We start from the raw sequence: 24,170 nt of genomic DNA on the forward strand, positions 1-24,170 counted from the left end.
TAGGAACGCAGGTGGCATTGTTCAAACACCTAGCAACTATTTACTCAGAAATGTTTCCCATGATTATTTGCTATTAAAAGATAAATTGAACAGCACAGTGAGATCCATCTGCACTAGGGTAACAAAGGTCAATGATGAAGTGCTAAAAGTAATGAGTAATAAAATTTTTAAAAGAAGGAGCAAAAAGTATATTCAAAATGGATTACAAGGAAGGGAGTGCCATTCAAGGAATGGCAGCAGCAGATACGTAAGACAAATGTCTGAACTGCTAGGACACTTTCTTCAGACATATAAACTGATAAGGGATTCTTTAAATACTCAAAATGTGTGACACAGCTTTTGGAGGTGTATATAGAACAGAGGTGGGCAAACTACGGCCCGTGGGCCACTTCCGGCCTGTGGGACCACCCTGACCTGCCCTTGAGCTCCTGGCCAGGGAGGCTAGCCCCCGGCCCCTCCCCTGCTGTTCCCCCGGCCCCATAGCTACGCTGCCGTGCGGGCAGTGTGGCTGGCTCTGGCCGGGCAGCGCAGCTGCTAGTCCTGCCACTCTGAGTGGCATGGTAAGGGGGTAGGGAGCAGGGTTGGATAAGGGGCAGAGGGTCCCAGGGGGCAGTCAGGGGACAGGAAGCAGGGGGCAGTCGGATGGGGCAGAGGTTCTGTGGGGGGCGGTCAGGGAGCAGGGGGCAGTGGGATAGGCGTGGGAGTCCCGGGGGGCCTGTCGGGGGCAGGGGTGCGGATAGGAGTCGGGGCAGTCAGGGGACAGGGAGCAGGGGGGGTTGGATGCGTTGGGGGTTCTGAGGGGGGTGCAGTCAGGGGAGGGGAAGTGGGAGGGGGTGGATAGGGGGCGGGGGCCAGGCTGATTGTGGAGGCACAGTCTTCCCTACCTGGCCCTCCATACAGTTTCACAACTCCGATGTGGCCCTCGGGCCAAAAAGTTGTCCCCCCCGATGTAGAATATTTCATTGAATGAAGTCTCCGGCAGCTCCTCAGTAGGTTGTATCTGATAGAGAGGCGCTGCCTGGGATGCCCTGTGGGATGCCCTGTGCCTTTACGGACACGGCCCTGGGAAGCTGAGCTGTCCTGTTGTGTGAGAGGGGAAATAAAAAAGCCCCTCTGCCCTCCCGTCCCTCCCTGGGATGGGGCTTTGCCCTCGGGCCGTGCCTCCTCAACCCAGTTCGTAATCCTGGCTCCTGCCCCTTGTTCCTGATTTTGCGCCTCAGCCCCTCATCTTCCCCTGCCTCCAGCTGTCTGACCCCCTCACAGTGAGTTTCTGCCCCCTGCACATCCCCCCACGCTGTGTAGGGGGACCAGACAGCAAGTGTGAAACATCGGGACAGGGGGTGGGGGGGTGATAGGAGTTCTATATAAGAAAAAGACCCCAAAATTGGGACTGTCCCTATAAAATCGGGACATCTGGTCCCCCTACCCCTTTGTCCCCCTGTTAGCCCCAGGGAATAGCAGGCAGCAGATTTTAAACCCAAGTGAGGGCGGAGCGAGGGCAGTGGCTTCTGCAGACGTTACTGAGCATGCTCAGTCCACCCTGGCCAAACAAGCAGAGGCACAGGGGTAGGGAGCTGGGGTGATGCTTCCTTAACAGGATAATGGTGGAGCCCAAATATAAACGTTTCTATGCCCTGATGCTGACAAGTAACGGTCACCATGGATCCCCCCCAGAGGTGGCTCCATCTCAGCACTGGATGAAGTAACCCCTGGTGCAGAGCATTTGTCAGGGGGTTTGGGGACACTCCTGGTGAAATCAGTGATGGGAATGGGCAGGGTTAATACAGTGGTAGGGTGCTTCTCGGACACCAGACAGCAAGGACCCGCGTACACCCTGAGCATCCTGTATCCCTTCCAGGCCCTGTTGGTGGCAGGGAACGAGCACCCTCTGCAGAGGCAGCTTCCCACCGTACCAGGTGGGTGAGGTCATTTCTTTTATCGGACCAGCGTCTGCGGGGGAAAGAGACAAGTTGGTCCGATAAAAGGTATCACCTCCCCGACCTTGTCTCTCTAATACCCCGGGACCCACACGGCTCCAACTCCCACCTGGAGGCAGCCCTGTCTCAGGGCTCGCCCAAGCGTCACCCACTGACCCCTTGCCTGTGTAGGGGCTGACTCAGGGCAACCATTTCCCATCCCAACAAGGGCAGCCTGCTGCCGATAAAATGGCTGGGGAAATATCCCAAATGTGAGACGAACGGAAAAGTGACCATCAGAGAGGAAATGGGGGGCTTTGTGAGCAGAACCCCGAAGGAGTCAATGAGGGGAGAGAAAGGGGGGAGATAGTGGCGCCTACAGAGAATCACAGGGTGAGAAGGGACCGCAAGGGACATCCCTGCACTGCCTGGCGCAGGCGGCTGTTAGCAGCTGCAGGGCGGACCCAGCACAGGGCAGCGCCCCGGCTCCCTGGCACGGCGCGGGGCTCAGCGCCCGAGCAGCTCCCGTCACCGAGAGTCACAAGTACCCTGCCGGGGGCCCGCCGGGGGCAGGGCCAGGCCCGGCTAGGAGCCGCCCCTTCCTGTCCCCTTTGTGTTTGCAGCAGCGGAGCCATGGCCGGGGCCGGGAGCGCAGCGCGGAGGCTGCTCCAGCCCCGCAGCCCGCGGAGCAGCGCGGTGGGCCCGGGGGCAGCGCGGAGCGGGCAGGGCCGGAGACACGCGTGGGGCGGACACGCTCCTGCCGGGAGGGGCCGGGCCCGGGCCCGGGCCCGGGCCCGGCTGCCTGGTTCGCCCCCTGCCCGGGTCCCCGAGCTCCCCGCAGCCGGAGAGGGGCTGCCGGGCGAGCGTCCCGGGCAGCGCGGAGCGGAGCGGGGCAGCCGCTGCTGCGGGGCCGGTGCGAGGGAGCCCGGGGGTAGCTGGGCCGGGAGGGGCCCGGAGCGCGGCTCGGCTGCGGAGCTCGGTGCCCAGGCTGGGCCCGGGAGCGGGGAGCTGGGGGTGGGTGTATCTGGGAGCAGTGATGAGCTGCCAAAATCTTAACAACCGGTTCCCTCCTCTTCACCCCCACGAGGGGGTCGTTGGCCACCCCCGCCACCCCGGGACTCCTGCCTCATCCAATACCCCACGCGTTCCTTGACCCCCCCCCTCCCCCAGGACCCCTGCCCCATCCTCCCCTGTCCCCTGACTATCCCCATAACCGGGCAGGAGGGTCTCGTGGTCCACCATAGTGGGTGCCCACCCTGCCCCTAAGAGCCAGAGGCACCTGCTGGGGGGCGAGGTGGGGAGTCCCGGCGGTGCTTACCTGGGGCAGCTCCCAGGAAGCATCCGGCAGGTCCCTCTGGCTTCTAGGGGTGGGGGAGCGTAGCTAGGGGGGAGCAGGGGGAGCGGCCGCTCCCCTCACTGATCACATCAAAAGTGGCACCTTAGGCGCTGACTCCCTGGGTGCTCCGGGGCTGGAGCACCCACGGGGAAAATTTGGTGGGTGCAGAGCCCCCACCGGCAGCTCCCCACCCCGCGCCCGGCCCCAGCTCACCTCCGCTCCGCTTCTGCCTCCTCCCCTGAACGCACCGCCCCACTCTGCTTCTCCGCGCCCCGCGGCTTCTTGTGAATCAGCTGTTCGGCGGGAAGCCAGGGAGGGCTGAGAAGCTGGCGACGGCTTCCTACTCCGGCCGAGGGTAGTGGAGGTGAGCTGGGGTGGGGAGCGGTTCCCCTGCGACACCCCCTCCCCCCCCCGGGTTATCTGCTGCGGCGCGGGCGGCCCGCCTCATGCCCCCCCACCCCAGCTCATCTCCACCTCCCTGGGCCTGAGTGCAAAGCCGCCACCTGCTTCCCAGCCCGCCCCGGCTTCCCGCGCAAACAGCTGATTCGCAGGAAGCCGGGAGGGGGCGCGGAGAAGCAGAGCGGGGCGGCGCATTCAGGAGCGGAGGCGGAGCAGAGGTGAGCTGGGGCCAGGGGTGGGGCGGGGAGCTGCCGGTGGGTGCTGTGCACCCACCAAATTTTCCCCTTGGGTGCTCCAGGGCTGGCGCACCCATGGAGTCGGCGCCTAAGGCGCCACTTTTGGCTGGTTAAATTTGAAAGCCCTTTTAGAACCGGTTATCCCTTGCGGAACAACTGGTTCTAAAAGGGCTTCTAAATTTAACAACCGGTTCTAGCGAACCGGTGTGAACCGGCTCCAGCTCACCACTGTCTGGGGGTCAGAGCCGGGCTGTGAGGAAGGGCTGGGGCTGTTTGGAGTGTGTCAGTGTGTGGGGATCAGAGCTGGGGATTGGGGGATATTGGGGGGGGGGCATGTTTAGATCCAGCACTTGGGCAGGGTTGGGGGTGGCAGCTGGGGAAGTGGGGGGAATGTCTGAAGTTAATTGTTAGGGATGTGGGTGTGGCTGGGGGGATGTTCACCAAGGGGTCCTGTGTTTTCTCTCTAAAACATGCTCCCCCTTTCACCAGCCCCTCTTGGATCTTCCTTGCTGTGGTTGAACTAGACCTGCCTGGAAAAAAACAGTCTAAGTGGATCCCAGGGACTCCGCTTGGGCATCTTCAGGGCAGGCTGGGCTTTGAAGTCTCGCAGTTGTGAGGCCGTTTATAGCAGTTTGTAACCCTCTCCCCTGCTTCTTCCAGGAGGCACCAGAAGAGTGTCTGGCCCCTCTGCGAAAAGAGAGAGAAGTAGCCAAAGCCGAGGAGAAGCGGCAAAGTGAGGAGCTGCTGGTAAGTGCCCCCTGCCCCTCAGGTTTGCCTGGGCTCACAGTGCCCTGAGTGACATTGTGAATGTGGGGCCCGTCCTGCCAGGAAACCATCCCCACTGGAGCCCAGGGAGCATGCAGGGTCAGGCAGGTGAGTAACATGATGTCCTTGGGGTGCAAGAGGCTGCTGTGCAGGAAAGTGTGAGTCTGTGTGTTAACCCAGAGATCCTGTCCACAGGCTGTCTGGATGTTACAGTTCCTTTATAGCAGTTAGGGGAGATGGGGAGGAAGGAGATGAAACGTGGGCTGCAGAGATGGAGAGTTTGGCTCAGGGCAATCTGATGAGATTTTGGGGAGAAAAGTCTCTTCTGGTAGCGATGTACAGCTCATCCCTGCCCTGATCCCTCCCCCGTTCCTGGCCTAAATGAATTTCCCATCACCCACTGCAGGAGATCCTGTGTTCTGGTCAGAGTGGATAAAAATCAATGATTTTTTAATTTTTTTTTTAAATTGGATTTTTTTTATTTAAATCGGATTTTTTTGATAAAATGCTTTTTGAGGAAAAAACCTATCTAAAGATAGTTTTAATTAAGATACATTATAGCTCAAAGGTATCTCATCATGGAATAGGGATTATAAATTCTAATTCTATAGTATGAGACAATATATTCATGTAATGTGTAAGAAAAGTTTTATAAATGAGTTCCAATAGTTCATGGATTAGGGACCCAATCTTATGGGGTTCCAGGGGCCCCTGTATAGATTATTTAGGTTAATCTTTCTATCTACCCAATGGGACTCAGTGCTCAGTCTCGAAGATACCATCACAGATGCTTAGTTTTGCAGTTCTCAAACTGTGGATTTGTGTCTCCAGAGATAATGTGCTTGTGAACAGTAAAAATGTTTTTAAATAAATAAATAATATATAGGGGTGAGAAATAGTTAAATAAAACAATTTAAATGTCTGTCTGGTGAGATTCTCCTCCTAATACAGCATGGCAAGAAAATCCTTCAAATATTTAATGATTAACCAGTTGAATTTGGAGATAGTTCACTTCCCAATGACTTCATAAATATCTGCTTCAGTTACCTTTGGTAAATGAAATAACCAATCATTCATTTTCTGATATAGCTGTAAAACTGACATGAAAAGTTTTCAAAATACATCACCTTAAAAATGTATAGTGTGTACCTTCTAAAAATGAAACCTACGTCTATCTCTGAGTTGTGAAGAATATGTATTAAGGTTACAACAACCAACAAGAATGTACTTTTATGTAGAAATCCATGATTAAATCGAGTCTTCCTGACTACTGATTTAAATCATGATTTAAATGAATTTGATTTAAATCAGATCCACCCTGATTCTGGTAAATAACTCCTCCATCTGCAAGAGGCACATTTATGGTTCTCCCTTGTGACTGATCTGCCCTTTCTCTGTGATTGAAGAAACAGATGGAAGTCGAGAGGCAGAAGATCATCTGGGAATGGAAGGAGCTGCAGGGGTTTCTGGAGGAGCAGGAGCAGCTGCTGCTGTCCCAGTTGGAAGAACTAGAGAGAGCCATTGTCCAGAGAAGGGATCATGGCCTCTGCAGACTTTCTGGAGAGATTTCTGCGGTCAGTGAGAGAGGAGGAGAGAAGGGGCAGCAGCCGCTGAGCCAATCCCTGCAGGTCAGACCATGTTATTGCAATGATAATATGCAGTGTTTCTTTAGGAGCATCTTAGCCCTCGACCCCAAAGCTCTTTGCAAAGGGGGGGGTCAGGGCAAGGTCCCTATTTTACAATGGGGAAATTGAGGCATGGGGGGGAGGGAGAGGGGCAGAGCTCTGACCAAGGTCACACAATAAATGCCTTGTACATGTCTAAATGCATTTGGGCTTGAGTGTGACATCCCTTCCCTGCCATGCCAACGTCCTGAGCAATGTTCCTTCTAATTTTTTCCATCCATGTGTGGAATGGATTTTGTTTTGTGCACCGATATCGAGGTAATGTGCGGATGTGCGCCACCAGTAGAAACAAAAAACCTCGATGTACTATATATTTTTAAAAAGTTACCATAGGGATAATTACTTCAGCTAGGACAAGTTCGGCATTTTAGAACTTACTACTCAAAGAATTAAATTTAAGCATGAGAGAAATAAAAATTATGCATTGCATAGACCAGTCAAAAAACTAAAATAACAGCACTTTGAAAGAATAAAATTACAGAGAATATATGTGCATTGCAGGAAGTACCAAGAAGTAACAACAACAATAACACAAGTATATGTTGGGAGGTGAGTGTGAAAGAGACAGTGTGTGAGAGGGCGAGAGAGAGCACCAGTGCAGGGGGGTCCCGGGAGCAGCTGGCCAGGGGCTCCAAGGCAGAGGGCAGGAGAAGCATGGCAGCGGGCAGAGGGGCACCTAAACACAAGTCGCTGGATGTGCGTGGCTCTACTAATCAAGTGTGCGGTACTTGATTGACTCTCGCATGGCCGCCCAGCTTAGAGGGAACGCTGGTACTGAGCGTAAGGCCCTACAACACCCCAGGTGAATGGGTTTAAGGAGTAGGGTGCTTGTGGGACTCTCAGCACTAGTGGGAATTTCACTTTCCAGGCAGATGCATATTTTCTTCCTTGTAAAGTGCATGGGCAGAAACTTTCCCCGATGACGACATCCCAGCAGGGATCCCTGGGGGGTGGCAGCTGCTCTCCGGACATGAATTTGTGTGTCTGATAGTCTCCAAACACCCAAGACTCCAATGGTGACTGCCCTGCAGAGCAGGAGGTCTCCCCAGCCTTGGACACCCCACCTGACTGCATCTCCTTTCTCTCCCTCTCAGGGTGCTGGAAGCACTGGGAGCAGGTAAGTCCCTGGCTCCATTTCACTCTTCTCCTCCCCCTCCCCTTCTCCCCCTGGTGCTCAGTTATGCTTGGGAACTGCACTAAAGCTGGAGCTTCCCCCTGCCCCTGCAGTGTTAGTGCCTGTGACCACATCTCCACTAGTGGCTGCTTCACCAGGGGGAAGAATCTGTTACTATCTGACAGCTAATGAGGTCACACCAGCGCTGTCAGACATATGGGCCAGACCCTGCCTGTCTGATCTGTTTATGTGGCCACATCACATATTCACACTGTGCAGAAACTCAGCTTTCAATTTTATAGTAAGTTTCTATTCTTCATGGTTGCAAAGAAACCCTCCCAAATGCAAATGGACACACTGTTGTCTGTCTGTCTGCAGCAACGGCCTAAAGCCTTGGCTCAGACGGCTGTGAACTCCCCCCGTCCTCTGTTAATCCTATTGGCGTGTCAACTGAAATGATGCCACTTTAATGTTAACATTCAATATTCCATGGCTGATCACTCTAGCAGGTGGAATGGGGAGGGGGTGGAAGTGAAGCCCTTTAGGGGTGGGAACAGGGAGTTTCTGTAGGAAGGACAGAACAGAGGGGAGATACAAAGACAAAAGAGAGAAATAGAGAAAGGAGGGTGGAAAGGAAAGGAAATAAAGAGTAGAAATAGCAGGAGCCCTAGCGGGTGTGGGAGGGGGAATGTTCCCACTGAGTGATACTAACTCAAAAGTTTATTTCCTATACAAAGGGCAGACTCTCACCTTGACCTTGGTATGTGGGTCTCCCATTGAGAGCAGGGAGTGTCCTGCCAGGAATGGAGCAGTGTACAGAGTCCTAAATTGATGTCATGACCCACTGACCATAACAGGAAGTGGAATATGGCCATCTTCACCATATAAGCTGGACACCCCAGGGTTACAGCTTCTGTTGAAGGCTCAGAGCTCTTGGCATTAAAGGGCCCAGGCTCATTCCCTGCTGAAGACCTGGCCTCCATCTGGGGCCTCAGTGAGCATGAGAGACGCCCACTCTTTAGTCCATGTCTCCTCCCTTTCCCCATAATCCCAGTGCCAGTGCCCCTTGTTACCGGAGTAACCCAGTGTGGGAGGTCACTCAGCTCGCCAGGCAAGGAGAGTGTCCCAGAGAAAGCTCCCAACCTGTCTCCATTCCTCCTCATGTCCTTTCTCTCTGGGCCCATGGAGAGCACAGGGCTGAGGGCAGGTGACTCACCAGAACCGTGATCATTTTAGGCTACAAAGCTCAGTTCCAGGTTTCCTGGAGTTTGGGGACTTCTGGGGCTGGGGCCCATTTCTCTTCCCTCCTGCTTTCCTTACCAGGGAGGACAGGAAGTTTCAGAAGCCAGAGCCGGGGTTTGTGGAGCTGGAGAAGAGGCTCTGCGATTTCTCTCTGAAAAGTGCCATCCTGCAAGAGGTGCTGCGGGGATTCAAAGGTGAATTGGAGTCTGGGGTGGCATCTCCTCTGGTTAGATTGAATTGCCCTGGGGAGGAGTTGGGGATCTAGCAATGTTACTGATCCTGAGCTCCATTTCACAGTCCAGCTCAGTGAGTCACCCTTCCCCAGGGGAGTACCCCATGGGGCTTGCTCTGTCTGCAGCGGTCTGTGTCACTATCTCATAGTAAACAGGAGTTACCTTAATAACCACTAGGAACAACCCCGTGAATGCCAGGGCCTGAATTCTCACCTCTCCCATCCTCTCCTTCCCCTAGAGACTCTGCGACTGGAGCTGGGGAGTGACACAGGTACGTTTCTGTCTCTGATGGGCTATGCAGAGATTTCAGACCAATCACCATGTTAGTGTACCTGGAAGCTGTTGAACAGTGTGAAACAGGGTGAGCCTTGTGACTGTCCCATTCACTCCTGCTGTGGCATCTGAAGGGGATTCAAAGTAAATCCTGATCTTGGGTGTGTTTCCCTGTGGGGAGAGGAGCAGCACTCTGACTGATGTGAAATAGGGTGAGACAAGGACGAAACATCCAGTCACTGAACAATCTGACAGCTTTAATGAGTGACTGAACATGGTCACATGGGGGGAGCTGAGTTTCAGGAATGAGGAGGGGGTGGAGCCCAGCTGTACTCTGAATAGAGACTGACCCTGAATGAGAGATGGGGCTGGTCTTCTGTGTTCAGACTGGCCGTGAAGGGGAAGAGAGCCCGAGATTGCATCTGGGATCATTGTGAATGAGAAGGGAGCTGCTAGAGTGTGTCAGTGTTTCTCACACTTTCCCCATTGTTGACCCCCCCCCCCTTTTTTTTTTTTGGTCCAATCCCTTACGTTTAGTATGACAGTAAGAATAAAACGTGTATAAAAGCTGAGCCTACATGACTTGGATGTGCGTGTGTCTCATGAGGCTGACAGAGAATAGTTGACCTTGAAGTTTAAAAGTGGCAGGAAGTGGGAGAATGAGACTTTCTTTCCTTTAGATCGTAACAAAACAGATAATATCTGATTGCCTGTCGCAAGCCACTTGGGGTTGTGAACCACTGCTTGAGAAACAGCAGACTAGATCATTCATTATCTTATATCCCTATTGGCTATGAATGGGAAGAGGGTATTACTGTGTGTATGGACCTACTGTGAATGAGCAGTTAGCTGCTATACAAGATATGGGCTGAGCCAAAGGACAATGAAGTCCCATAAAACCCCCATTTCAAAAATCTTTTCCTTACTTTAGAATCCCAGCTGTGAAATCGGGCAGCTAGCAGCTGGGCCCAGTGACCCTTTCCCTGGTGTGTCTGTGTCACAGCCAGAGAGACTGAAACCCAACCAGGGGTTAGCAGAGATGAGGATGAAGCACAAAGATTGGATCCAAAATTTCCTTAACACTTGTTGGATAGTGAAGGCCTCCATGAATAGACAGTAACCAAGTCACCTCGGTAGAGGGAGGGAAGAGAGAAACTGAGGAGAACTAAGTGGGGAGAGAGGTCACAAGCGCCCAGACCTACTCATATCCAGTTTCTGTCTCAGCACTGGACAGATTTTGTCCAGTCCCTGCCTCTGCCTAGATCCCACCCTGCTGGGGGAATGTGCTGCCCTCGGGGACCATGTCGGGTGTTAAAGGTTCTCGGTGGGTTTAGCCTTGGTGGGAAGGCTCGGGTCTGCACTGCAATAAAGCGACTGAGTATTTTGCCTGTAGGAGAGCCTAGAACATTTCTCTGCAGGGAAAGAGCCTGGGGGAACGTGCTGTGAAATTATCTAAAGCCGGTTCTGAAATCTCTCCAATCCCCCTTCTCACCCTGGCAGGCTGCAGAACAACATCCACGTTTCACTCCAGATGGGCCCAGCCTCCCAGGGGATGTGGAAGGGAAATGGCTGCTGTGGAGCTGGCTCAGGTAGGGATTATGAGAGAGTTGCTCATGAGTTCCCTCTGGACTGTGAGGGGCAGTAAACACATAGGAGATGGGAGCTTCTGGGGAGTTTAGTTTGGAGGTGGGAGGGGGCAGGAAATCCACAGGGTGGAGAAAAGGAGGAGGACAGAGTGTGACAAACCTGCTGGGACTTGTTTAACCTGAGGCTCACATTCTAGGAACAGATCCATTGGGGTTGAGGGAGGAAATTGGCCTATTTACGGAACAGGGAAACACCCACCTGGGCAGGGCTGGGGAAATTATCAGACTGCCAGTGATGAAGCTGGAACCTACTAACCAATGACTCCTATGAGATATGAAGGGGGCACCCACCGGTGTGGCTTAGGGCAGATGCCCCATCCCCTTACATCCAGCTGCTGGCAGTGAGGAGGGTATTTGGATTCCCCTCAAAGGGCTCCATCCCCTATATCGGTCTCTGGCTCGTAGGTGTATGAGGCATGAGAATATCCTGCTCCTCTCTGTCTGCTGGGTGGAATGAGGGACTCTCTTTCTCCCCTCACCCTGATGCCTCTTCAGAGGGTGCAGGTCGTACTCTGCTGCCTGCCTCCCAGAGCTTCCATTTGATTGGCCCTGCTTCCCCGTGACTAGTGGGTTGTGACTGGGGTAGCAGGTGCTGAGTGAGGGACTCTTGTTTTTTTAGGGTCTGGTGACCTTCGAGGAGGTGGCTGTGTACTTCACCAGGGAAGAGTGGGCTCTGCTGGACCCTGCTCAGAGAGACCTCTACTGGGATGTCATGCAAGAGAACTATGAGACGGTGACCACGCTGGGTAAGGATTTCTTTCCCTTGGTTATTAGAAGGGGAAATGAAGAGGTAAAGTTGACATCATCTCCATAATACAACCTTAACTCTTCCCAGTTTCAGCAACACCCTGACATGCCAGTGACACACACACTAGCTTTCTACCCTCTGCTGCTAGAGAACACTTTGGGAGCAGAGCACAGGAGCTGTACAGCACAAAGTCTAACATCTTCTGTATGATAAGGTAAAACTCAGGTGTAGGTTTGCCCTAAAGAACAGAAGCTGCCTACACCCCTGGCCAACACTCGAACACTGAGCCCACTTCACTCAAACCATCTCCAACTTGCAAAATGTTTCCACCTCTTTACCCCCAGCCCCTGAGGATTCCTTCTGAGTCATTGCCTTCATGTACCCCTGTCAGGCTTCCCTCCCCACTCTGAACTCTGGGGTACAGATGTGGGAACCCATATGAAAGACCCCCTAAACTTATTTCTACCAGCTTAGATTAAAACTTCCCCAAGACACAAATCTCTATTCGTCCTTGGATGGACGGTATGCTGCCACCACCAAGTGATTTAGACAAGGGTTCAGGGAAAGGACCACTTGGAGTTCCTATTCCCCCAAAATATCCCACCAAGCCCTTACACCCCCTTTCCTGGGGAGGCTTGAGAATATCCTAACCAAATGGTTACAAGTGATCACAGACCCAAACCCCTGGGTCTTGAGGATGCTGAAAATCAATCAGGTTCTTAAAAGAAGAGTTTTATTTAAAGAAACGGTAAAAGAATCACCTCTGTAAAATCAGGATGGAAGATAACTTTACAGGATAACAAAAGATTCAAAATCACAGAGGAACTCCCTCTAGGCTTAGTTTCAAAGTTACAAAAAACAGGAATAAACCTCCCTACAGCAAAGGGAAAATTCACAAGCTAAAACAAAAGATATCCTAACACGCCTTGCCCGGCTTTACTTACTATTTTTGTAATATTAGGGACTTGCTCAGGATTGTTTGGAGGAGATGGATTTCTGCCTGGGCCTCTCAGTCCCAAGAGAAAACACACAAACAAAGAGCACAAACAAAGTCTCTTCACACACACACACACACACACACACACACACACACACACACACACACACACCCCCCCCCCCCCCCCCCCGATTGAAAGTATCTTCTTTCCCCATTGGTCCTTTTGGTCAGGTGCCAACCAGGTTATTTGAGCTTCTTAACCCCTTACAAGTAAGGAGGAATTCTAGGCTACCCTTAGCTGTATGGTTATGATAACCCCTAACTGAGCCCTGGACAGAACTGGCATGTACGCCACCGGAGTGCTGACAACCCTCATGGCAAGAACACACCCTTGTGCACATTTGCTGACACAGCCTGCAACACATCCTGAAATGAGGCAAACTTGGTCCTTCAAGGTTCACATGCACCTCTCTTCATGTCACAGCTCTGCAAAGCTGCTCCAACTAATTCCTCCACCGTCCAATTACAGCTACAGCTGACAGAGTGCGCGCAGTTGCAGGGCATGCAGATCAGTGCTGGTATTCCAGTCTGTGGAACACAACACAAACAACGTCATGTTCTTTTAGTCCTTCCTCATAGCTATTATAGATTCAGACATTAAAAGGCCAGAAGTCAGGTCATGTAATCAGACCTCCTGTACAACAGTTACTGCTGTACTGGCCACAGCATGTCTCCTAGAGACAGCTAAATACTGTGAGAGCTTGAAAACATATTCTGAACTATACATATTTGGAAAACATCATCCGAACTATACATATAAAATTATGGGGTCTAAATTAGCTGTTACCACTCAAGAAAGAGATCTTGGAGTCATTGTGGATAGTTCTCTGAAAACATCCACTCAGTGTGCAGCGGCAGTCAAAAAAGCCAACAGAATGCTGGGAATAATTAAGAGATAGATAGATAATAGGACACAAAATATCATGTTGCCTCTATAAAAATCCATGTTACTCCCACATCTTGAATACTGCATGCAGATGTGGTCGCCCCATCTTAAAAAAGATATACTGGAATTGGAAAAAGTTCAGAAAAGGGCAACAAAAATGATTAGGGGTATGGAATGGCTTGGAATGGAGAGATTAATAATGGAATGGAGAGATTAATAAAACTGGGACTTTTCATCTTGGAAAAGAGACAACTAAGGGGGGATATGCTAAATGTGTATAAAATCATGAGTGGTGTGGAGAAAGTAAATAAGGAAGTGTTATTTACTCATAACATAAGAACTAGGGGTCACCAAATGAAATTAATAGGCAGCAGGTTTAAAACAAACAAGAGGAAGTATTTTTTCACTCGATGCACAGTCAAACTGTGGAACTCCTTGCCAGAGGATGTTGTGAAGGCCAAGACTATAACAAAGTTCAGAAAGGAACTAGATAAGTTCGTGGAGTGGAGGATAGGTCAATCAATGGCCATTAGCCAGGATGTCCCTAGCATCTGTTTGCCAGAAGCTGGGAATGGGTGACAGGGGATGGATCACTTGATGATTACCTGTTCTTTTCATTTTCTCTGGGGCCCCTGGCATTGGGCCCTGTTGGTAGACAGGATACTGGGCTAGATGGACCTTTGGTCTGACCCAATATGGCCGTTCTTATGACAAAAAGCTCTCTGTGGTTAAGAGTCTGAGTCTTCCTCTGCATATGATTTTCAATCTCTTCGATTCATCAGTTTCACTCGTAGTGATCTGAAATTCCAAATTCTACAGTTAACTTTTTCAATACTGTTTCCCCAGAGAGGCAGTGGAGGCCATGTACTAGCTGATATAAATGCCAAGTGACAGATCAGTTGAGGGACAAATGGAAGGACAGATTCAGCCTAGGTGTGTCCAAAATGTTGCAAGAATAAGGGGATTTTGGGGTCAGGGGTGGGTGGGATTGGGAGGGAATTTCAGGAAATCCTTGCTCAAATAACACAAAATTTAAACCACTATCCATGCCCTGCATACCCATAGCAAATGTCAAGACAATCTGAGCACGCACGTGGATTTCAGAGCAGTTAGATTACTCAACTTTTAAATAGTTTTTAATGTGAGAGTCAGCTGGGCCATTCCACTCATAGAAGACGGTGTGAGGTTCCTATTCTTAGGAGAAGGGAGAACAGGGAGCCGTAGAGGGAATAAATTGATGGGGTGCTGGTGGCCCTGCAGTACCACACAGCAGGGAGGGCTGAGGGCAGTGGGAAGAAGGGGAGTGAGTATCCTAGTGAGTGACAGAGCTAGCTACACCTCTGTCCCCTTCCCAGTATCTCTAAGTGGCCCCCTCAGCAAGTTGTCAGCCTCATGCCTTTCCGTCTCCTGGAGTGGATTTCTGCAGTTCTCCCTCTCCTCAACCGGGCCCTGGGCTACCATACCCGCCATACCCGCTGTGCTTACCCCACAGATCAGGCTGAGTGCAGACACCTTTGGGAGCCTGAGATCAGTGGTGTACAGTGACAAACGCTCCTTTGGTGTGCAGAAGGCTGTTTTATTTTGCAGTAGGAACTAGTTGAGGTCACCTCAGCACCATTAGCAATTATCGTTGAGAACTCATGGAGGACAGGTGAGGTCCCAGAGAACTGGTGAAGGGCAAACATCGTTCCCCTTGTTAAAGATACTTAATGAGGCTATGTCTACACTGCACGTTTGGCAGTAAAACTTTTGTCGGTCAGGTGTGTGAAAAATACACCCCCTCACCGACCAAAGTTTTACCGATGAAAAGCGCCGGGGTGGACAGCGCTTTGTCTGTGAGAGACACGCTCCTGCCAACAAAGCTGCTGCCCCTTGTTGAGGTTGGTTTTATTTTACCAGCAGGAGAGCTCTACATGGGAGACCTTACAGCGGCACAGCTGGTTGAAAGATCATATTCAATCTTAATCTGCACCAAGGGCAATTTAGGTTTGCCATTAGGGAAAAACCTGTAACTACAAGGGTAGCTAAGCTCTGAAACAAGATTCCAAGGTAGATTGTGGAATCCCCGTGATTGGAAGCTTTTCAGAACAGCTTGGACCAGTGGTTCTCAACCTATTTACCATCATGGGCCGCATATGCAGCTCTCTATGTGTTATGTGGGTTGCATCCGCACAATATATATACTACCTCTGTGGCCCTGAGGATGTCACATGGGCTCCAGCTGTGTGCTGATTGGGCCACAAACGGCCTGGGAACTGCAGGTTGAGAACCACTGGCTTAAACAAATACCTGTCAGCAATGGTCTAGGTGTACTTGGTCCTGCCTCAGTGCATGGGCTGCATTAAATGACCTCTTGAAGTCCCTTTCCACCCTGCGTTTCCGTGGTTCTGTCACTTTATAACCTTCACCATACACTGGGGGATTTTCATACTCCTTTCCATTACATCTGACTCGCTATATTCCCTAACTCTCAGCATGTGCTTTCCTGATAACTAACACCCCTGGCATACCACACACAGTAATATCCCCTTAACTGCGCTGAGCTCCGCCAGCCCATTCTCGCCAGCCCCAGTTTCCTTGTGACAGTCTCATAGCCCTTGGGTCTCTCTGTCGGTAGGAATCAGTTCTAAGGTGATTTCCCCATGGCTTTCTGTGATGTGGAGTTACTTTCCCTGGGTTTTAGGAGCCCCTTTGATCAGGAATGTCTGGCTGTGTGCCAGCAGAGCGTTGGAGAGTTTATCCCCTTATAGGCAGAGTGTCTGGCACCTTACACAGAGAGCTAGCTCCAGAATTTTGGTGCTTTAAAACAAGCAGTGGTTAAAAAAAGGCCAGGCTCTTTGTGACACATGAGCTATGAATTCACCTGATCTCACTTGTTTTCCTTCATCTGAGCAGGGTTACCAGTTTCCAAACCTGAGGTGATGTCCCAGCTGGAACGAGGGGAAGAGCTGTGGGTCTCAGATCTCCAGGGCTCTGAGGAAAGAGAGCTTCTGAGAGAAACCTGCACAGGTGAGGAGTCATTAGAGCAACTCAGATACTGTCTGGGCCTGAAGAAAACAGCTGGAATTCCCTATCAAGCCCTTGAGAGCTCTTTGAGTTCCGGGTTGTCCCCCAGCAGGTGTCAGGTCCTCAGGGCAGATATCGCTTGAGGCTTCTTTCCCATCCTGAACGACTCGTGGCAATAGCTTCCTTCCTAACCTCCCTTCATCCTGAACGTTGGGCTGGGATGTGGAGTCAGAATTGATCCCTTCCTCTTTCCCCTTTGGGGAAGGGTTTGGGGAAATTCATTTTCTGATATTTCCCTCTTCTCTCCAGCACTTACCCTTGGTTTCCTCTCCCCTTTTCCATTCCTGCTTCTGAGGTTTCTCTCTGTGTCTCAGCAGTTGGGATGGTGAGTGAGAACGGGGAGCAGAATCCAGAGCAGGAAGATGCTGAGCATGTGGAAACGCGCTGGGAAGTATCACAAAGAACGAAAGGGGACGTGTCCAGGAGTCACGAGAAGAGGCAGCAGGGAAACCAGCCAGGAGAGAAAATGGGGAAATCCATCAATTGTGAGGAAAATCACAAGGACCTCCAGGAAACCACAGCCCAGCAGAGAATCCTCATGGGAAAGAGGAAACACATTTGCCCTGAGTGCGGGAGAAACTTCAGTAGACGCTCACACCTCATTCACCATGAGCGAATCCACACGGGAGAGAGACCCTATGAATGCTGTGAGTGTGGGAAAAACTTCACTCGGCGCTCGGACCTTATTAGACACCAGAAAACCCACACAGACGAGAGCCCCTATGAATGTTGTGAGTGTGGAAAAGCTTTCATTTACTGCTCAGACCTGAGGAGACATCAGAGGATCCACAGGAGACAGAGACCCTATGAATGCTGTGAGTGCAGAAAAAGCTTCCATTGGAGTTGCACCTTATTTATAAACAGAGAATCCACCAGGGAGATAAAAACCATAAAATCCTTGTCTAGGGCTGGCAAAACATACATTTTTTTTTCTTTAATATTTTTGGTACTTCCCACACATGGCCTTTAAGGCTGTTAGTGCCATTTACGTCACTGTGGTCTCAGCTCCCCCAGATGAGTTGTGCGGTTCTGCTTTTTGCAGCTACCCCTTTTGGGGTGAATCCCCAAAAACCCTTTCTGTCAGCTGCTTTGTTCTATGAGTCGGGGGAGTATGAGTCCCTCTAACTGGGAATGTGCATCAGCCCCAGGTGTGGGGAACACAAATGACCTCAGTTAGCTGCATTATGTTAAAATCTATGTGGGCCTTGTCTGCATTAGCATTTTTTGCAGTTAGCCAGCTCGAGTGAGCTATCTAGATGTAAAATCACAACTCTGTTTTCTGCGCTGACATGACCCAAGTACAATAGTCTGGGGAGCTAACATGTTTTCCCTCAACCTGTCCTAACCTCCCTTACTTTTCCTAGTCTAGACAAACCATTATCATGATGCTAAAACTTTTGTAAATAACACAACTCAATAATAAGGAGAGCGCTGAGTGAATCAGATTTCAGTGGATCAAAGGAAAATGCAACGTGAAAATGTGTGGTTCTCATTCTGAGACATCAGATGTAACATGCTCTAGAGTCTCATTCTATCTGAAATGGAAAATGTCTTATACCTCTGTGAGATGTAGATTTTTCTCTTTCCTGAAGGCTGTTTGGTCACACAACTGGCAGAATGAAAAGGAGTACTTGTGGCACCTTAGAGGCTAACCAATTTATTTGAGCATAAGCTTTCGTGAGCTACAGCTCACTTCTGTAGCTCACGAAAGCTCATGCTCAAATAAATTCGTTAGTCTCTAAGGTGCCACAAGTCCTCCTTTTCTTTTTCCTAAAGTTAAATGATCTGTTCCAAACTTGGTAAACTGCAAAAAGCAAGTAGCTTAAGGCTTTGTCTACACTGGAACTTCGCCTGCAAAACTTTTGTCGTTCAGGGGTGTTAATCCCTCCCCCCGCGCACCCCCCGCCCCGAATGACAGAAGTTTTACCAACGAAAAGATGCTGGTGTGAACAGCGCTTTGTCGTCCTGCGGACAAAGCTGCTTCCACTCATGAGGGGTGAATGTTTTTTGTTGTCGGGAGAGCTTTCTCCTGCTGACAAATAGCAGCTACACTGCACGGCTTTTAGCTAAAAGCTGTGTGGTGTAGACAAAGTCTAAATGATAGAAAGTAATTATAGATTTGGAGAACTGATTTTTTAGACAAAGAAGATGCAGTAGATCTAATCTGCCTGGATGTCAGTAAGGCATTTGATATGAGAAATTATTCATATATTCACCTTCTGATGAGGTTCAACAAGGACAAGTGCAGAGTCCTGCACTTAGGACGGAAGAATCCCATGCACCGCTACAGACTAGGGACCGAATGGCTCAGCAGCAGTTCTGCAGAAAAGGACCTAGGGGTTACAGTGGGTGAGAAGCTGGATATGAGTCAACAGTGTGCCCTTGTTGCCAAGAAGGCCAGTGGCATTTTGGGATGTATACGTAGGGGCATTGCCAGCAGATCGAGGGACGTGATCGTTCCCTTCTATTTGACATTGGTGAGGCCTCATCTGGAGTACTGTGTCCAGTTTTGGGCCCCACACTACAAGAAGGATGTGGAAAAATTGGAAAACGTCCAGCAGAGGGCAACAAAAATGATTAGGGGATTGGATCACATGATTTAGGAGGAGAGGCTGAGGGAACTGGGATTGTTTAGTCTGCAGAAGAGAAGAATGAGGTGGGATTTGATAGCTGCTTTCAGCTACCTGAAAGGGGGTTCCAAAGAGGATGGCTCTAGACTGTTCTCAGTGGTAGCAAATGACAGAACAAGGAGTAATGGTCTCAAGTTGCAGTGGGGGAGGTTTAGGTTGGATATTAGGAAAAACTTTTTCACTAGGAGGGTGGTGAAACACTGGAATGCATTACCTAGGGAGGTGGTGGAATCTCCTTCCTTAGATATTTTTAAGGTCAGGCGTGACAAAGCCCTGGCTGGGATGATTTAGTTGGGGATTGGTCCTGCTTTGAGCAGGGGGTTGGACTAGATGACCTCCTGAGGTCCCTTCCAACCCTGATATTCTATGATTCTATGATTAGTTAAATTGGAGAAGGTGGGAATTAATATGAGAACTGAAAGGTGGATAAGGAACTGGTTAAAGGGAAGACTACAACATGTCATACTAAAAGGTGAACTGTCAGGCTGGAGGGAGGTTACTAGTGGAGTTCCTCGGAGATCGGTCTTGGTACCACTATTATTTAACATTTTTATTTCTACCTTGGCACAAAAAGTGGGAGTGTGCTAATAAAATTCACAGATGACACAAAAGTTGGGAGGTATTGCCAATATGGAGGAGAACCGGAATATCATACAAGAAGATCTGGATGACCTTGTAAACTGGAGTAATAGAAATGCAATGATATTTAATATGGCAAAGTGCAAGGTCAAGTATTTAGGGACTAACAACAAGAATTTTTACTATAAGCTGGGGACTTATCAATTGGAAGTGACAGTGGAGGAGAAAAAGCTGGGTGTATTGGTTAATCACAGGATGACTATGAGCCATCAATGTGATGTGGCTGTGAAAAAGGCTAATGCAGTCCTAGGATCTATCAGGCGAGGTATTTCCAGTAGAGGAGGGAAGTGTTACTACCATTATAAAAGTCACTGGTGAGATCTTATCTGGACTACTGTACAATTCTGATCTCTCATATTTAAGAAAGATGAAATCAAACGGGAACAGGTGCAGAGAAGGGCTACTAGGATGATTTGAGAAATGGAAAACCTACCTTATGAGAGGAGACTCAAAGAGCTTGGCTTGTTTAGTCTAACCAATAGAAGGCTGAGGGGAGATATGATTACTCTGTATAAATACATCAGAGAGGGATAAATACCAGGGAAGGAGAGAAGTTATTTAAGTTAAGCACCAATGTGGACCCCAGAACAAATGGATATAAACTGTCCATCAGCAAGTTTAGGCTTGAAATTCAGTGAACGTTTCTAACCATCAGAGGAGTGCAGTTCTGGAGCAGCCTCCCAAGGGGAGCAGTGGGGACAAAAAAACAAACTGGCTTCAAGACTGAGCTTGATAAGTTTATGGAGGGGATGGTATGACAGGACCGTCTACAATGGCGTGTGGCCCATTGGCGGCTGCCTGTAATAAAAATCCCCAATGGCTGGAGACAGTTACTACAGAGAATTCTCTCCCAGGTATCTTCCTGGTGTATCTTGCCCACATGCTCAGGGTCTAACTGATCACCATATTAGTGGTTGAGAAGGAATTTTCTCCCGGGACAGATTGGCAGAGACAATGGGGGGGATTTTGCTTCCTCTGCAGCATGGGGTGTTGGTCACGTGCAGGTTTAAACTAGTTTAAATTATTAATTATTTATAACTTGCTGTCTTTAAACCACGAATTGAGGGCTTCAGTAACTCAGCCAGAGGTGAGGGGTCTATTACAGGAGTGGGTGGGTGAGGTTCTGTGGCCTGTAATGTGCAGGGGTTCAGACTAGATGATCATGATGGTCCCTTCAGACTTCAGTAAGCGTATCTGAGTAAGAATATACATTACAATTTTAAAGCCAACCAGTGTCCCATAACTGACTTGCCACAAGATGTCAGAACACGTTAGTATTAGAGCTGAGTGGGTCTAATATTTATTTAATTTTCTTTCTAGATATAGGAATTAGATACAGTGCTCCTATCAGAGATTTCTAAGTTATCATCTGCAAAAATACCAGAGTTTTCAGTTGCCTAAGTAGCCCCTGGAATCACGGTTAAAATTACACCTTCCCCCCTCTACCCCCCCAATCTGAAATGGCGCCCCTGTGGGCAGGCACAGAATTCCCCCCCCCCCCACCCCGCACTGCACTGTTGGCCTGAATAGAGCCTTCCCCCAAATATAGAAGTCAAATTACGCCTATGGTTTCTGCAGTTCTCCCTCTCCTTGACCAGGCCCTGGGTCAGCATACCCTGCGTACCAGCTGTGCTAACCCCACAGGTCAGGCTGAGTGCAGACACCATTGGGAGCCTGGGATCAGTGGTGTAAAGAGACAAACATGGTGTTCAGAAGGCTGTTTTATTTTGCGGTGGGTAAAAAGGATTTTAAAATAAGTCTTCATGCCTGTGCGTACGATGGTTAGCAAGGCAGGTCTAAGTTCTTCAGATACCCCAGTGGGATCATCTTGTCTCTCTCTTCCCCCAAACAGTCACCAGAACACCTGTGCACCCTCCCCCCCCCCCCCCCCAAGGGAATCCCTTTTTAAACTGCTCCAGTCAGTTTGATCTTCTCGTCCTGTTCGTCTAAGCCAGGTCTGTACAATCGCTGGAGCTAGGAGGTAGAATACTCAAAGCTAATCATTCAGACATTGTCTCTTAACAGTCCTTAAGGGTTTACCAAGGTGTGACTCCTCTTGAGCCAGGCTGCTTCCCTTTCTGCTTCTTTTCCTGCCAGCCCCCTATTGAAGTAAACCAAAGTGTTCATGCAGTAAATATCCCAGTATCCAGGACAACAGACATCATGTTATTACGGAGTCACTCCAGCTCCACCACAGAGGACTTGGGGATCTAGGACTAAGGGCTTGTCTACTGTGAATGCTACAGTCGCACAGCTGCAGTGCTGCAGCTGTGCCCTAGTAGCACTTCAGTGTAGCCATGAACTAGAGGGATGGGAGGAATTCTCCCATCACTGTAGTCAATCCACCTCCCCAAGTGGTGCTAACTAGGGGTTTCTGCAAGAATTCTCCCATTGACCTAGCGCTGTCTGAACTGGGGGTGAAATCAGCTTAATTGTGTCACTTAGGGGCGTGGATTTTTTCACCCCTAAAGAGTGATGGGTCGGCTGAATTTGTGAATGGCCTAAGGGACACCAGGTTAAGTGGGGATGGTGTGGTTAGTGGGCGGGAGGGAAGTGTGGTTTGGGGATCTAGAGCCTGTTGTGAGAGAATCCCTGCCCTGTCCCCATTGTTGGAGAGCGTGCACTCCGTTCTGATCAGAGTGCATTTTCAGTTCACATATTTTCAAATATGATGATTCTCATTCTTCTCTCCACTGTTCAGGGCCACCCTCCCTCCCACCGTCTTCCCTGCAAACTGTGACCACGGCCTCTGTTCCTCAATCCTCACGAGGTGATCCCTTCCCTGGCATAAATGTGCATTTGCTTGGTGACATCATAGGTTGGTAATGAAACTTCTGGGGACTTGGAGGGTCCTGCTCCCCCCCTCCCTATCTGTAGTAGCCAAAGTCTCTCTTCCCTGCAGGCTCCTTGGATCTCTGAGTCTGTCCCTGCTGAGATCCCATGGTCCTATTCTTACTTTTCCAGAGGAATTAGTCTGTTGCTACTGAGTTATAATCATATCTAATTCCCCAACCTCATCCTAGGTACTTAAGGAACTAGCTGAGGCAATCTCAGCACCATTAGCAAGTATCGTTGAGAACTCCTGGAGGACTGCTGAAGGGCAAACATTGTTCCCCATTTTAAAGATAGGTACTAAGGAGACCTGGGGAATTATAGACCAGTGAACCCAACTTTTATACCTGGAAAGATACCGGAACCTGTTATTAAACAATCGGTTTGTAAACACCTGGAGGATAATAGTGTTATAAAGAATAGTCAGTATGGATTTATCCAGAACAAATCATGCCAAACGAACCTGATTTCCTACTTTGACAGAGATATTGGCCTAGGATAACACAGAGAAGCAGCAGATTTGCTATATCTTCATTTTAGTACATCCTTTGACACAGTCCCACGTGCCGTTCTCATAGGGAAATGGGGTCTAGATTAAATTATTATAAAGTGAGTCCACAAAACTGGTTGAAAGATCATACTCAATCTGCAGCAAGGGCGATTTAGGTTAGATATTAGGGAAAAACTTGTAAGTGCAAAGGTAGTTGAGCTCTGGAATATACTTCAAAAGGAGGTTGTGGAATCCCCATCTTTGGAAGTTTTTAAGAACAGTTTAGACAAATACCTATCAGGGATTGTCAAGGTGTACTTGGTTCTGCCTCAGTGCATGGGCTGGATTAAATGATCTTCCTGTCTTACATTTCTGTGGTTCTATCATTCTGTAACTTTCTCCATACACTGGGGGATTTTCGTACTCCTTTCCATTACACCTGACCTGCTATAGTCCCTAACTCCTCAGTATGTGCTTTCCTGATATCCCATACCCCTGACATCCCACGCAGTGATATCCCCTCTCCTTCCTATTCCTTACTGTGCTGAGCCCCAGCAGCCTGTTTCCCTGACTCTCTCATTTTCCTTGGGTCTCTATGGTAGGAAGCAGTTCCAAGGTGATTTCCCCATGGCTTTCGGTGATGTGGAGTTACTTTCCCTGGGTTATAGGAGTCCCTTTGAGCAGGAGTGTCTGGCCATGTGTGTCAGCAGAGTGGTGGAAAGTTACTCCCCAATTCGGCAGAGTGTCTGGCACCTTACACAGAGAGCTAGCTCCAGAATTTTGGTGCTTTAAAACAAGCAGTGGTTAAAAAAAGGCCAGGCTCTTTGTGACACATGAGCTATGAATTCACCTGATCTCACTTGTTTTCCTTCATCTGAGCAGGGTTACCAGTTTCCAAATCTGAGGTGATGTCCCAGCTGGAACGAGGGGAAGAGCTTTGGGTCTCAGATCTCCAGGGCTCTGAGGAAAGCGAGATCCTGAGAGGAACCTTCCCAGGTGAGGAGTCATTAGTCCAACAACTCAGATTCTGTCTGTGC

At 49.6% G+C, this 24,170-nt stretch overlaps 1 protein-coding gene across 10 annotated transcripts in view; it reads left to right on the top strand.

The window, feature by feature from the left end:
* The first annotated feature begins 2,423 nt into the window (after positions 1-2,423).
* The window catches only part of LOC141999602 (uncharacterized), a 34,437-nt gene continuing 12,690 nt past the window's right edge, over positions 2,424-24,170 (top strand). For 4 of the 10 annotated variants that reach the window (XM_074973213.1, XM_074973217.1, XM_074973212.1 and 1 more), the window contains exons 1-12: positions 2,424-2,612; positions 4,548-4,634; positions 6,059-6,280; positions 6,839-6,886; positions 7,432-7,454; positions 8,775-8,887; positions 9,165-9,197; positions 10,700-10,788; positions 11,465-11,591; positions 16,372-16,485; positions 16,857-17,357; positions 24,016-24,129. In XM_074973213.1, the coding sequence (XP_074829314.1) occupies positions 2,550-2,612; positions 4,548-4,634; positions 6,059-6,280; positions 6,839-6,886; positions 7,432-7,454; positions 8,775-8,887; positions 9,165-9,197; positions 10,700-10,788; positions 11,465-11,591; positions 16,372-16,485; positions 16,857-17,357; positions 24,016-24,129 (1,534 nt within the window). In that variant the 5' untranslated portion in view covers positions 2,424-2,549. Of the gene's footprint in view, positions 2,613-3,492; positions 3,617-4,547; positions 4,635-4,700; positions 4,761-6,058; positions 6,281-6,838; positions 6,887-7,431; positions 7,455-8,774; positions 8,888-9,164; positions 9,198-10,699; positions 10,789-11,464; positions 11,592-16,371; positions 16,486-16,856; positions 17,358-24,015; positions 24,130-24,170 lie in introns of those variants that run through there. The other 6 variants (XM_074973209.1, XM_074973210.1, XM_074973215.1 and 3 more) reach the window with 6 other exon arrangements.

The sequence above is a fragment of the Natator depressus genome, chromosome 15 (genome assembly GCF_965152275.1).
Source record: "Natator depressus isolate rNatDep1 chromosome 15, rNatDep2.hap1, whole genome shotgun sequence".
NCBI classification, from domain to species: domain Eukaryota; kingdom Metazoa; phylum Chordata; order Testudines; family Cheloniidae; genus Natator; species Natator depressus.